Here is an 11612-nt window from a genome sequence, read left to right as displayed (position 1 = left end):
CGATACTCATCATCAGTTATAATTGAGGAATTGTTGAATCCAGGCAGATCAACGAAAATATTTTGAACGTCATTCGATTGTAGAATGCTAGCAAGAAAATTTAAAATCGAGTCGTGTCACCAAGTAAATCTTCTCAGGCATTAACTACAGCGAGCGATGACATGAATGTTTCAACCCTGAGGTGAAAGCTCAAAGATGAAACAGGTATTGACCATTGAGATCTTATGAAGGCAATAAAATGAAAAATCATGAATGCATAGAGTAGGATAAATTCTTAATTTTGTGCAGCCAGGGGAAAGAATACTAGGATGGAAAGTCAAAATGCATTCAGGAAAAAAGGATTCCATACTAAGCAAGCAATTGACGTATACAGAAAGAAAGAAGGGGATCGAAAAATTTTTAAGAAGTTTACGACACTGAAGTGCGAATAGCGTTTCATAGCAAAACGAGTTCAGGAAAGCTATGAAAACAAGATATCAAAGAAAGCTTAAAAAAAGCAAAGTAAAGTACCATCATATTTTAAAAGGGACGATCATAAATGGTTGAAATGCAAACAACCACAAAAAACTGCATGTATTTTTGAACTCCTGCAGCAGATGATCGAAACAAGAGCGTAAAAGAACTTTGTGGAGATTGCAAAAAGACAGTACACCATCTGTTGAGGTAGAGTACAAGAAGCTGGTAAGAGTACACTACATAAGAAGTCTATGTATATAGGGAGTTACAAGTCTTTGAAGTGCAATGGAAATTGATATTGAAATGTTGCAAATGGAACAAAGTGATACACAGAAAAATGGAAGGAAGATAGGTGAACAAGAATAACAAGATGCAGCTATATTGGAAGGACGAATTGCAAAGCATTGAAAATAATTTGACACTAGATGACAGCATTTATATAGATCTATATATTCGCAATCCATACACCCGAAACCATGACAACGCATATTATACCATCCAATAATATCAACTCAACTACTAACCAACCAATCAGACGCTCCAAACGCCTACAAAGTCTTTGTAAATAATATATTCTTACATTCTGACGAAGGCTCGAAGCACCGAGTTGAAAGCTTTATAAAAATTTCAAAATAAAAATCCAGAGAATCCTTAATATTATCATATATATATATATAGTAAGGACATATTAGTGAAAGAAATTTGTGAAACGAAAAATGAAATTAAGAGAAAGTATCAACATTTATGATTTGAACAACGATAAAGAAAGATACAGAGCAATGTCAATAGCACTGGTTGTTGTTTGCTAAGGATAAGTATGAAGAATTTGAATAATGATGTAAGAGAATCAGTGACCACGAGAAAGATTTCCATTGGATAAGGGACAAGTATAGAAACGCAAAAGATTATGATATGAGATAGCGAGACAATCATACAAGACAAGTTTGCTCCACGTAACATAATCACATATGGTATCTCAGGTCATCAAATATTTATTTGACATCATTTTACAAGCGATTTGGCGACTGCAATGTTAATTTGTTTTTATGATCTACAACAAATCAAAAAATGTGAAAGCCTGGTTCTTGTATTTTGAATAATAGTAGCCGCCCACAGAGTAATATACAATTAATCTTGTATTTTAAAGAATGACAAACGTCGTAACATCTCTTTTTTTGTTTGACATTTGACAAAGTTCTCATTTACTGAAATTTCTTTTTTATGCTTCTACAGACATTTTTTTTATAAAATAAGAGTTTTGTATATGGCAAAAAATGTAGACAGTCAAAATTTAAACAAGTATGTAAAAAATAGTTTGGAATGACAGATAATGAACATAATAAAAGGCAAACTTCTCACTAAGCAGACTTGCAAAATAACCAAATAATAAAAGATGGCCATAGTTCACTATTTATTTTAAGTATAATCACGCTATCACAATTTCAATTTACAAAGCTACTACAGAACAATTACTCAAGTAATGTGAAATGCCCCAAATTCTTTAAGAATAATCAAACTTCGTAGGGAACTAAAGGTCAAAAAATTGGGATTGCAGTCAACCTTCATAGCTAGCGAAGTATAGTCATGCTTGATAGTTTTAAACAATTTAAACAATATTTGGTTTTAAAAAGTTCTTTTAAGAACAATTGCGTTATTATTTTGACTAGTCACCACGGTATTTGCTCTTTTTAAACATTTTTTAAATTTGTCACCACGACAAAGTCTTTATCAAACAATATTTCATGTCTTTGAAACTAACTTTTGTCAAGTGATATCAAAACAGACCTTAGCACGCAAGAATACTTTGGAATGAAAATATTTTGGCACGAAATAAGTCTTGATAGCAATTAAGTATCATCTTAATATTCAAAATTTTTTTGTTCACAAATTCTAAGATTGCATTAAATGGAAACTTCCTTCTTGACGTAAAACAAAATTTACTCCTCGACAAATAGAGTTTTGATAGTAATATAATGATTGCCTAATGTTTAATTCAACCATTTGGGAGCTTTAATTGCTCACAAAATCAAAAACTATGGTAAAAAACACAAGACTTTGCTTTAAAATTTGAGAACAATGTCATTTGTATATAAACTATGTATTCCTCAAACTACGAAGCTGAATTAATTTGTCACATATTTGTAATTAAGTATTCTTTTATTTTTCTCCTTAAATCTATGTTTGGTGATTTTCATAAAATACAACAATCAATAAAATATACAGAATTAAGGAGAAAATAAAACAATACTTTATAAAATCAAACAACACTTAATACTTTATTAATTCGAATCTTGGAATTTTAAACGAGAAATTAAATATGACAAAAACTTGAATGCTTAAATACCGCGTCGAACATATAAATATCGGGGTGGGGGAGTAAATGTTGTAGGTGATAGAGAAAATGTTCGCTTTTTTCTGATTTAATTTACAAAACTGAAATAGACTGATTTGATATTTACAAATTTTATAAAAAGTCATATGTGTGATACATATAATCTAAAGAAACAAGCAGAAAAAATGGTACTTTGAAAATACGTACATTACAGTAAAAATAATTCAACCGAGGAGGGAGAAAGCTGATTAATAATACTAAAAAACATTTCAAATTTTCAATGTTGTGTGCGAGGCCATCACAATGATCTATATAACCATTTTAATTTTAAATACATGAAGTATCAGCCTAATCTTCAAAGCACCATGTCGACGCCATTTCTAACTTTTTATGGAGTTGGTCTCATTATCGTTAAGTAAAATCTCTCGATAAATAATGGAATATCCGAATTATAAAATATTATATTTTGCACCAAATCTCATTGGTAAGATTTTTTCACAAGATTAAGTATTAGAGAAAAATCTTAAAATACATTCCACACAGTCAACATTTATGATTTATAAACGATAAACTGGACCAGAAATATATCTTTGTTCTAAACTAATCGTCATCAACGTTCAAGCAATTTATCGAAACAGGCCTAGCAAGAACTCGTCATCTTGCTACAAATGTTTTTACCATTATGTTATTGACTATTTGCTTTATTACAAAACATCTACCATACATAGGATATGTCCGACTCATGCTACTGGCTGCTTCATGGTACTACATCACTAACAATCCAATAATATTTATAACACTATATGGTACTTCAGCTATACTTGATGGTTTGTAAAATTGTTGGATTAATTTTAAATTGCCCAAAAGTTTCATACTACGCGTATATTGTTTATATATAGCATTTGATGGAATTGCAGCTAGGTATCTAAATCAAACATCTGCTTTTGGAGCATGGGTATTGTAAACATTGTATTTATAAACTGTCTAATATTTTTTGTGTTTTATCAAAAACACACTCTTTGGCAGTTGTATTCATATATTATTGTTTCATGTTTTTTCTTTTTACCATGATAGTTTGATATAGTGATTGACAATATAGGTAGAGGCATCATATGGTCGTACACATTTGAGGTAATTTTACTAGTTAATAAGAAACCTAGTTTTCAAAATTTTTGAGAAATGTGAGGATGTTGTGTTCATTTGCCTTGTCTGACAATTTCAGAACACAAACTCACAAATACTTTTAACTTTTGGTGTCCAGATGCTTAAAATTCCAAAGTTTTCTAGTAAATTTTGCTGATCTGTTGTTTGTATTGAGATATATTTCTGTTCTTATATTTAGTGGGGATATTTTGTCAGTGTACTTGAATGGCTTGTGTTTGTCTGCACCCACACCCATGGACCATCTTGGAAAAAACCAGTGGGTGATTCGCCTCCTTTTTTGGTCAAAGCAGTAATGGCAAACAGTAAATATATTTTGTCTTTCCTGTATGTGCTTCAATGTAGATTGAAAATGATCCATGGTTTACTTTATAATCATTTACAAGGTGATTAAACTTTGGCAACTAAATGAGCCATGGAGTGAAGTAAAAGATTATCTTACAGATGGTGTACACTCTTTGATAATTTGTTGTGCAAAAATAATTTAAGTGGAAACTGTTCCTTGCTGTAACATCTAAAGGAATATTTTCTGCTCAAGTCTCAGTATATTGAAAAGAGATTGACTCATCTTTTGCTATTGCAGATTTCAAGACTGCCATTGGTGTTTACACTATATCAGGCTTACATGTTTTACCCTTATGGTTGTATAGTTTGAAGATGCTGGCTTTAATCAATCAATTTCTTGCATCTTCATTGATTACAGCCATAACCATTGTTCTAGTATCAGGTCGTGTAACTTGCAGTCTAGTTGAGGTTTGTGTTTGTGCATTACAGTACATGGTCCATTGCTATGTTCAGATCAGATTCATACATTTTCATCAACATCAATTTTTTTCCTTATAGTTCTGGTTTTTATGGACTCATATTAAAGCCTTGCTTACTGATTTCAGAATATAATTGTATATTAAATGCTATATACTTGTTTTGATAAAATTAAAAAATATGTTTGAAAATCAAAACTAAATTACTATAACACAAATATTAAATTACTCAATAACAAAATTGTGTTGTGTCACTGGATATAATTTAGCACAACGTCTGCATTTCATCATAGAATGACAAATGCCACTTACTGAGGCATTTTGACATAACTCTTTAGTTTCTACATAAGATTGTTGTATTTTATTTGTACTATGTATACATGAGCAGATATTGCTGGAGCGTTGCATGACATGGTAGCCGCTACATGTTTAGCAATACCTACCACAAACATATTACTGAACTCAAAACTAAAGCTCACCAACATGATCCTTACTCTCAAGAGAAAATGGCGGTATCCTCACATCAAACATAGTTCCATCCTGTCTTTCAAATCGAAAAATTCCCCTAACAAAATCTCAAACTTAATATTTATTGTTTAACAGAAAAATTGAGTCCCATACAGGTTTCCCTTACCACATATGGCCACTAGGAGCATGAAGTGATACGTGACTGCTGTATTGGAAAGCACTTTGTTGAGGAGTTAGCTTTGGTTCCTATAATAAATGAAACTTAATAAACACAACAGTTAAATCATGCATTCACCTCTTGTTCAAACTTTTGGAGAGTGTATGGTTGCATCAAATGATTTATGACATTGCTTGCTAGTCTCTTAGTTGTTAGATTCAGTAAACCCTGTTTTTTTTGATAATACATAATGTCAACAATACTGACCTGCCCAACAACACCTCGTCCTCGCACCGTCTCTAATGTTCCAGACAGACTAAAAATTTTCCAAAATCTTTCCCTCAACTGTGCTGGGTTGGTGCCAAGGTTTTCCAACCGTATACAATAACGCCACTAAAATGTGATAATTTAAGTTAATGTCATGAAAAAATATGTTGTTTTCATTTCAATTATTTCATATGCAAGCATATGTGTCTAAAGGGTGATTTGAACATTAATGTGAAAGTATTTGATCAAATTGATTTTACAAACTACATACAAGTATAGGAAATGTGATTGTAAATGTATTGCTATTTCAATAAAGTACTGTCTAATAATCTCGAATTACTTTTTCGTAGAAGAAAATATAATATAGGACTTACCCAATAATTAGGAACACCTTGCATTTCCTGCAGATATTAGCAAAAGAAAATACAAGTATTATCAAATATCTTATTTTGTGGAAGCAACACTCTTTAAAGAACAAACCATACCCTTGTTCCCATGTAAAATGGAATGGCAGTCACTCGGATGTCTTCTGTTGTTTCTCGATGAACATCAGACAGTTCCAGCCACTTGTGATTTTTTTCATGCCATAATCTTAACGTGTCTAGAGCAATATGACCTGAAAATGAGATGATAAATAAATTATGTGGAGGAAAAGAGACCACAAACCAAATACACACATTCAGATGAAGTTCCTGTTATATGTAAGAACTGAAATATACCATAGTTCATTCCCAATGTTTATTTAGTATTTAATGTTATTAATGATATTAATGGTATTTCATGACGAAATTGGGCACAAATATTTGAACTTTTGAATGTATTTTGCCAGATTGAGGGATATAACTGGGATAGAAAAAGTCAAACCACACAGCTGTTTGAATTGCAAACTATTATGTATTCATGATAATGAGCTTTCGCTGCAAGCAAACAATACTGATGTTTACCACAATAACACCTGCCGATTTTTATCATTATATCCCCCTCTTCCTCAAGGGCAGTTTATCAGGATGATGTCATTTTATTACAAACCTATATGTTTACCTTTGCCATAAGATGGTGTAAAGAAACGATCAAATAATTCATGATTGATTGGCTTTGGTTCACTGGGCATGTATGGAAGAATATCTTCATGGCTTACATAATCTAAACCTAAAAACAAGTAAATAAAGAGAATAATTAACCAAATAATCGCATATATCTGAACTGTACTGGAATGGAATCAATGGATAAATATATTACCAGGTATTGCATAGAGTGAACCATCTTTTTCATTACCCAAAAATGTGACCGATTCAACTTGTGCTCTCTGCAAAGCATCCAGTAAAATATCTTATCTAAGAGTGGATCAGTGTAACGTAAAAAACCCCTAAAATACCTACAGTAAAATAGGAATCTCTGTTGTCCATCAAAACCTGATAGTAAATCTGTGTTTGACCTTTCAATCCTTCTATTTCTTCATTTTCACTAAAAATACAAAAATGAAGCTATTCTTATAAATAATATTTTGATCATTACTTGAGGAAAAACATTCAGGTTATAGAAAAATCAGCCAAAACCTTTGAGAAAGTGCAGGCTTTTCAAGATCACGATCATACAGTCTAGCAAGCCAAGGAAATAAAATGACTCCACGGTAGCCAAATATACGATGAAGAAATGGCTGGAAATGAAACATTAAACTGATGAGCATTACTTAATCTGGGACGACTGCAGTTTGGTGGACAACTTAGACGCTGACCCAAACCCTTACCATAAATGAGCCTGCGCTTCGCATACAAGCGCTTCGGGTGTCAGCTAAAGTGCAGTCTAGCACTTAATCTTATTTACTTTCATAACCAATACTTTCACTGGTCAAGTCTTAACAGTGATCGCACAACTCAAGCTGCACAACTTTGAGTTTGTAATTATATAGGCTAATGTATTACGTATAATTTCTTTTCTACATAGATGAATTACGTATTTTTTCATCCAGAATAATGGTAAAAGTTTTTCAATGAGCAATGAACATACCTGTCCCGAGGAATACTTTCCCTGTAGTTTCGGAATTTCAAAACGTCCAACTTCGGCCAGTCTGAACGAAAATAAAATTATTTATAAAGGAAAACACTACCTATGAGCTAAGTAAAACAAAGACTCAAGAATTTTCGCTATCGGTCGAACCTGGAATAATCCCTAAAATGGATTCGTTTTCGAAATAATTTACAAAATACTTCTGAATTTGCTCTAACTCGAGATAACTTGACGGCCATGTTGCGTGCGATGTTCTTATTCTATCCCGTTCGCAGGCTAAATGTGAAAAAATGAATTGGATCAATTACAATGACATAAAATTGAATAACATAAATCTTGGAAAGTTTGGGCGTTGGACATTAGTATTTATTTTTAAAAATTGTGAGTTATAACTTTTAAGTAAATGGTTTATGCAATATGTATTCGTCCCACTTCATAAAAGCCGAATACACGAAAACTTCAAAAATTTAGATTGAACTTTTAAAGTTCAAACAATCACACCTCACTCTAACATTTCAATGGTTTAGAGTGTCACAGTGAAAAAAGTGACTGGTGTTTCGCTTTTTTGCACTGGTGTTTACGATAAATTGCACTGCTCTTAACCAATCAGAATTGATAAATTTTTCATGTATATTATTAATAATTCAATCTCTTCGCCCACACACAGCTTTATTATGGTATCCTTGCACATCGCATTGAATTTTAATTATTTGCATTTGAATTGTGTCGCTATTAGAGAACTTCACTTATACATTGTCAAGGTAAGGCTAGTTTTTTGATGCTGCAATATAAATTTTTTTTAAGTTCATTTTGGCGTTGCTGCCATTTTGGACTTGCTAAATAAATTTTCAAATTTTGGCAACTGCACCAAGTATGAAGGTCTTCAAATCCAAAATATTTTTGTCGATCAATTTGTTATTGTTAAAAGTGCGTTCATCATTAGTCATGGTAGAAGTTTCAAAAGAACAAATCTCGATAAATTAATTTCCAAGGAAAAATATGTTGTAGATACGTTGCCGTAAAGCTCCGTCAACATGGAAATATACTTTTGAAATATGAATTTTAACTCTATATGAAAAACATTGGACAAAACAACAGTTTTGAATTTAAAATTGAGGTATATGACATCATTATATTGTGATTCTACCTTGGACGTACGCGTCCTTTTGAATTTGTACAAAAAACATATTTGCAAGTAATTTTACAAGTCAGCAATTCAATTGAGAATAAAATGGCGGCAAACGGGGAAGAAGTACCAGCAAAAAAGCTAAAACAGGTACGCGTCTGGGCGGATGGCTGTTACGATATGGCTCATTTTGGCCATGCTAATTCTCTTCGGCAAGCAAAAGCGATGGGCGATTATCTAGTTGTTGGTGTGCACAGCGATGCAGAAATAACGAAACATAAAGGACGCCCTGTCATGAACGAGAAAGATCGTTACAAGATGGTTCGTGCTATAAAATGGGTTGACGAAGTCGTCGAGGATGCTCCATACGTGACGAGTTTGGAGACGATGGATCGTTATAATTGTGATTTTTGTGTACATGGAGACGATATCACAACTGATGTTAATGGAGTTGACTCCTACAGACATGTCAAAGCAGCAGGTCGTTACAAGGAATGCAAGCGTACAGAAGGTATATCAACAACTAATCTTGTTGGACGTATGTTACTTCTGACTCGCGATCACTTCCAAACCAAAACACCTATTGGTTGCCTGGACGCGGAAATGCTAGGTGTTGGTAGTTCAGATCCATCTGGGAAAAGGAGTCCTTGGACCTCTGTCTCTCATTTTATGCCAACCACCCATAAGATTGTTCAATTTTCTGATGGTAAAGAGCCAAAATCTGATGATAAGATTGTGTACACTCCAGGATGTTTTGATTTATTCCATGCTGGCCATGTTGACTTTCTGGAGCATTGTAAAAAAAAAGGTGACTATGTTATTGTTGGTCTTCACACTGATGTTGAAGTAAATCGCTACAAGGGTGCCAACTACCCTGTTATGAATCTTCATGAAAGAGTCTTGTCAGTTTTGGCTTGCAGATATGTTGACCAGGTTATCATTGGAGCTCCCTATATAGCCACAGAAGAGTTATTGGATCAATTCAAGGTACATATTTATAAATGAATTCAATTCTTGCATTGTGTAGGTCATTCCATATGGAGATAATTTCTGAGCCTTTCCTGCCATTTCAGGTTGATTATTTTTGTCATGGTATGACTCCAATTGCACCAGATGCTAATGGTAATGACCCTTATGCAATTCCAAAGTCCCGTGGTATATTCACGATCATCGACAGTATTAACAACTTGACAACGGGAAAATAATTCAAAACATTATTATGAACCGGTAAGTGAGATACAAGACCAATTAATAGACATTTAATAGCAATCTGATATCTTCTGTTAAATTTAGCTTGACATACGAGGATCGAAACAAAAAAAAAGAAGAGAAAGAATACCGTATATGGAAGTCGATACAAGACCAAGCAAGACAAAGTCAAATGGATGGAGATGATAGAAATGATGGAGATGGTAAAAATGCAGATGTCACAAAAGATAGATAAAGCTGTGTCACAATTCTTGTATTTGGAAAGATTTCAAGTCTTTTAAATAGCACACCAAGTCAAGTGTAAAATGAACATTTTTGTCAAACTAGTATGATTGACTTTTAAACATAAACAACAATTACATTTAATTAGGTTTTGATTATTATACAAGGACTTGCATGTCTATATTAATTTCACTAGGTAAATTTAAGTTGAGATGAAAAATACCATTGACAATTCATTAATAACTAACTTATGGCATGATTTTGTTGTTCCATACATCCTTTAGATTATGGGATAAAGAATAAATGTCATATAAATGATATAATAGAGATGCAAGGTAAGGAGTGTGACGAGGAAATAACATATTGTAACAACTCACCAATTTAAATATTCTGCTAGTGCCAGTTTACAATATTTGATCCCAAGCATATGCATGGTGTGCATTCACATGAACAAATTTACCATTTTTAAAAGAGGAAACACCATCATCAGTGTTTATTAAAATCCCGTCAGTCTTGATCCATACAGACAACCTGTGTCCAAGCCAATAGCATACCTATATTTCTGTAGTCTTCGTCTTGCATCATGGCCAAAAATGACAAACTCAGGCCCAGTCCATTGGCCAGCCCATGGAACACCTTCATCAATATTGCTTGTGCCAGATAACTTTTCAGGTACAAAATTTCGCATGCTGATCATTAGCTTTGGTTTCTGTAATAGCAATGGTGTCCCTGGTACCAAACCACCATGAACAACAATTACATTTACCAATGGTATAGTTATTGTAAGAGGTAACTGTTTTAAGTACAAGCAATCTTCCTCCGTTAATTCAGATATCCACATATACTTCTTAGTAGGTTGAACACCGTTTTCCAACTCCTTCAATCGACATAAAACTGATTGTTCATGGTTCCCTCGCACAGAAAAAGCCTTAGAACCCAATTGTCTTATGTGTTGCAACGTCTCAATGCTTTTTGGACCTTTGTTGCAAATGTCTCCAACAAATACAGCTATGATGTCCTTTGATTCATAATAATTTACCTTTTTTAGCAACTCGCACAACTCATCATAACAACCATGAACATCTCCAATAAATATAATCCTTTTTATTCTTTCTCCTTGCAAAGACAATGTTACATGCAATTCGCGCGGCAAATACAGAAGACTATTTTGTTGGCTATCATTATAATACCTTTTCAAAAGTTGAAATTTTTTAAAGTAAATAATCAAAAACCAAAGGAAAGTGTTCAGCATAGCAGGTTACTTCTTTAGATTCAGAGGTAAAAAATGGATCAGGTTTCTCCTTTCACCAGAACTTTAATGTCCGTACTTTGACAAAAATATTAAAATACATGAATTCATCCAGTGTATTATTTTATATAAACGTCTGGTTTATATAATTCAATACTAACATGCCATGGAGAAGTTCTTCACTCCAGTTATTCTTT

At 33.0% G+C, this 11612-nt stretch overlaps 4 protein-coding genes across 4 annotated transcripts; 2 read left to right on the top strand and 2 right to left on the bottom strand.

The window, feature by feature from the left end:
- The first annotated feature begins 3152 nt into the window (after positions 1 to 3152).
- On the top strand, positions 3153 to 4951 carry LOC124435098 (CDP-diacylglycerol--inositol 3-phosphatidyltransferase 1-like). Its single transcript, XM_046985051.1, has 7 exons — positions 3153 to 3272; positions 3517 to 3615; positions 3688 to 3743; positions 3863 to 3919; positions 4131 to 4254; positions 4533 to 4702; positions 4793 to 4951. Exons 1-7 carry the CDS (start codon positions 3224 to 3226, stop codon positions 4844 to 4846), a joined length of 609 nt encoding a protein of 202 aa, XP_046841007.1. The 5' UTR covers positions 3153 to 3223; the 3' UTR covers positions 4847 to 4951.
- LOC124435097 (polymerase delta-interacting protein 2-like) lies at positions 4827 to 7879 on the bottom strand. Its single transcript, XM_046985050.1, has 11 exons — positions 7760 to 7879; positions 7610 to 7670; positions 7159 to 7259; positions 6982 to 7066; positions 6842 to 6908; positions 6644 to 6751; positions 6088 to 6218; positions 5977 to 6003; positions 5603 to 5728; positions 5345 to 5424; positions 4827 to 5275 (listed from the first exon to the last, which is right to left on the bottom strand). The coding sequence occupies exons 1-11, from the start codon at positions 7846 to 7848 to the stop codon at positions 5179 to 5181; spliced, it is 972 nt and encodes a 323-aa protein (XP_046841006.1). The 5' UTR covers positions 7849 to 7879; the 3' UTR covers positions 4827 to 5178.
- Positions 7880 to 8402: 523 nt separating this feature from the next.
- On the top strand, positions 8403 to 10552 carry LOC124434402 (ethanolamine-phosphate cytidylyltransferase-like). The gene is given in 4 exon segments (XM_046984296.1): positions 8403 to 9722; positions 9809 to 9929; positions 9932 to 9962; positions 10029 to 10552. Coding segments are annotated over 4 exon segments (1185 nt in total). The 5' UTR covers positions 8403 to 8840; the 3' UTR covers positions 10180 to 10552.
- On the bottom strand, positions 10282 to 11583 carry LOC124434404 (bis(5'-nucleosyl)-tetraphosphatase PrpE [asymmetrical]-like). Its single transcript, XM_046984298.1, is given in 2 exon segments — positions 10282 to 10666; positions 10669 to 11583. Coding segments are annotated over 2 exon segments (846 nt in total). The 5' UTR covers positions 11419 to 11583; the 3' UTR covers positions 10282 to 10570.
- Between the last annotated feature and the right edge of the window lie 29 nt (positions 11584 to 11612).

Source organism: Xenia sp. Carnegie-2017, unplaced genomic scaffold (assembly GCF_021976095.1).
Source record: "Xenia sp. Carnegie-2017 unplaced genomic scaffold, XeniaSp_v1 HiC_scaffold_14, whole genome shotgun sequence".
Taxonomy (NCBI): Eukaryota; Metazoa; Cnidaria; class Anthozoa; order Malacalcyonacea; family Xeniidae; genus Xenia; species Xenia sp. Carnegie-2017.
The sequence above is the reverse complement of the archived record's forward strand: the minus strand, read 5'-3'. Positions and strand labels throughout refer to the sequence as shown.

Bases quoted from the DNA above. Each gene is read 5' to 3' on its own strand.
- LOC124435098 (XM_046985051.1), top strand. From the start codon at position 3,224: ATGGAATATCCGAATTATAAAATATTATATTTTGCACCAAATCTCATT. The intron at 3,616-3,687 runs GTTTGTAAAATT...GTTTATATATAG, and splicing joins TACTTCAGCTATACTTGATG to CATTTGATGGAATTGCAGCT. The intron at 3,920-4,130 runs GTAATTTTACTA...TCTTATATTTAG, and splicing joins TATGGTCGTACACATTTGAG to TGGGGATATTTTGTCAGTGT.
- LOC124435097 (XM_046985050.1), bottom strand. From the start codon at position 7,848: ATGGCCGTCAAGTTATCTCGAGTTAGAGCAAATTCAGAAGTATTTTGT. The intron at 6,909-6,981 runs GTAGGTATTTTA...GATGCTTTGCAG, and splicing joins ACAGAGATTCCTATTTTACT to AGAGCACAAGTTGAATCGGT. The intron at 6,004-6,087 runs GTATGGTTTGTT...TAATATCTGCAG, and splicing joins CATTTTACATGGGAACAAGG to GAAATGCAAGGTGTTCCTAA.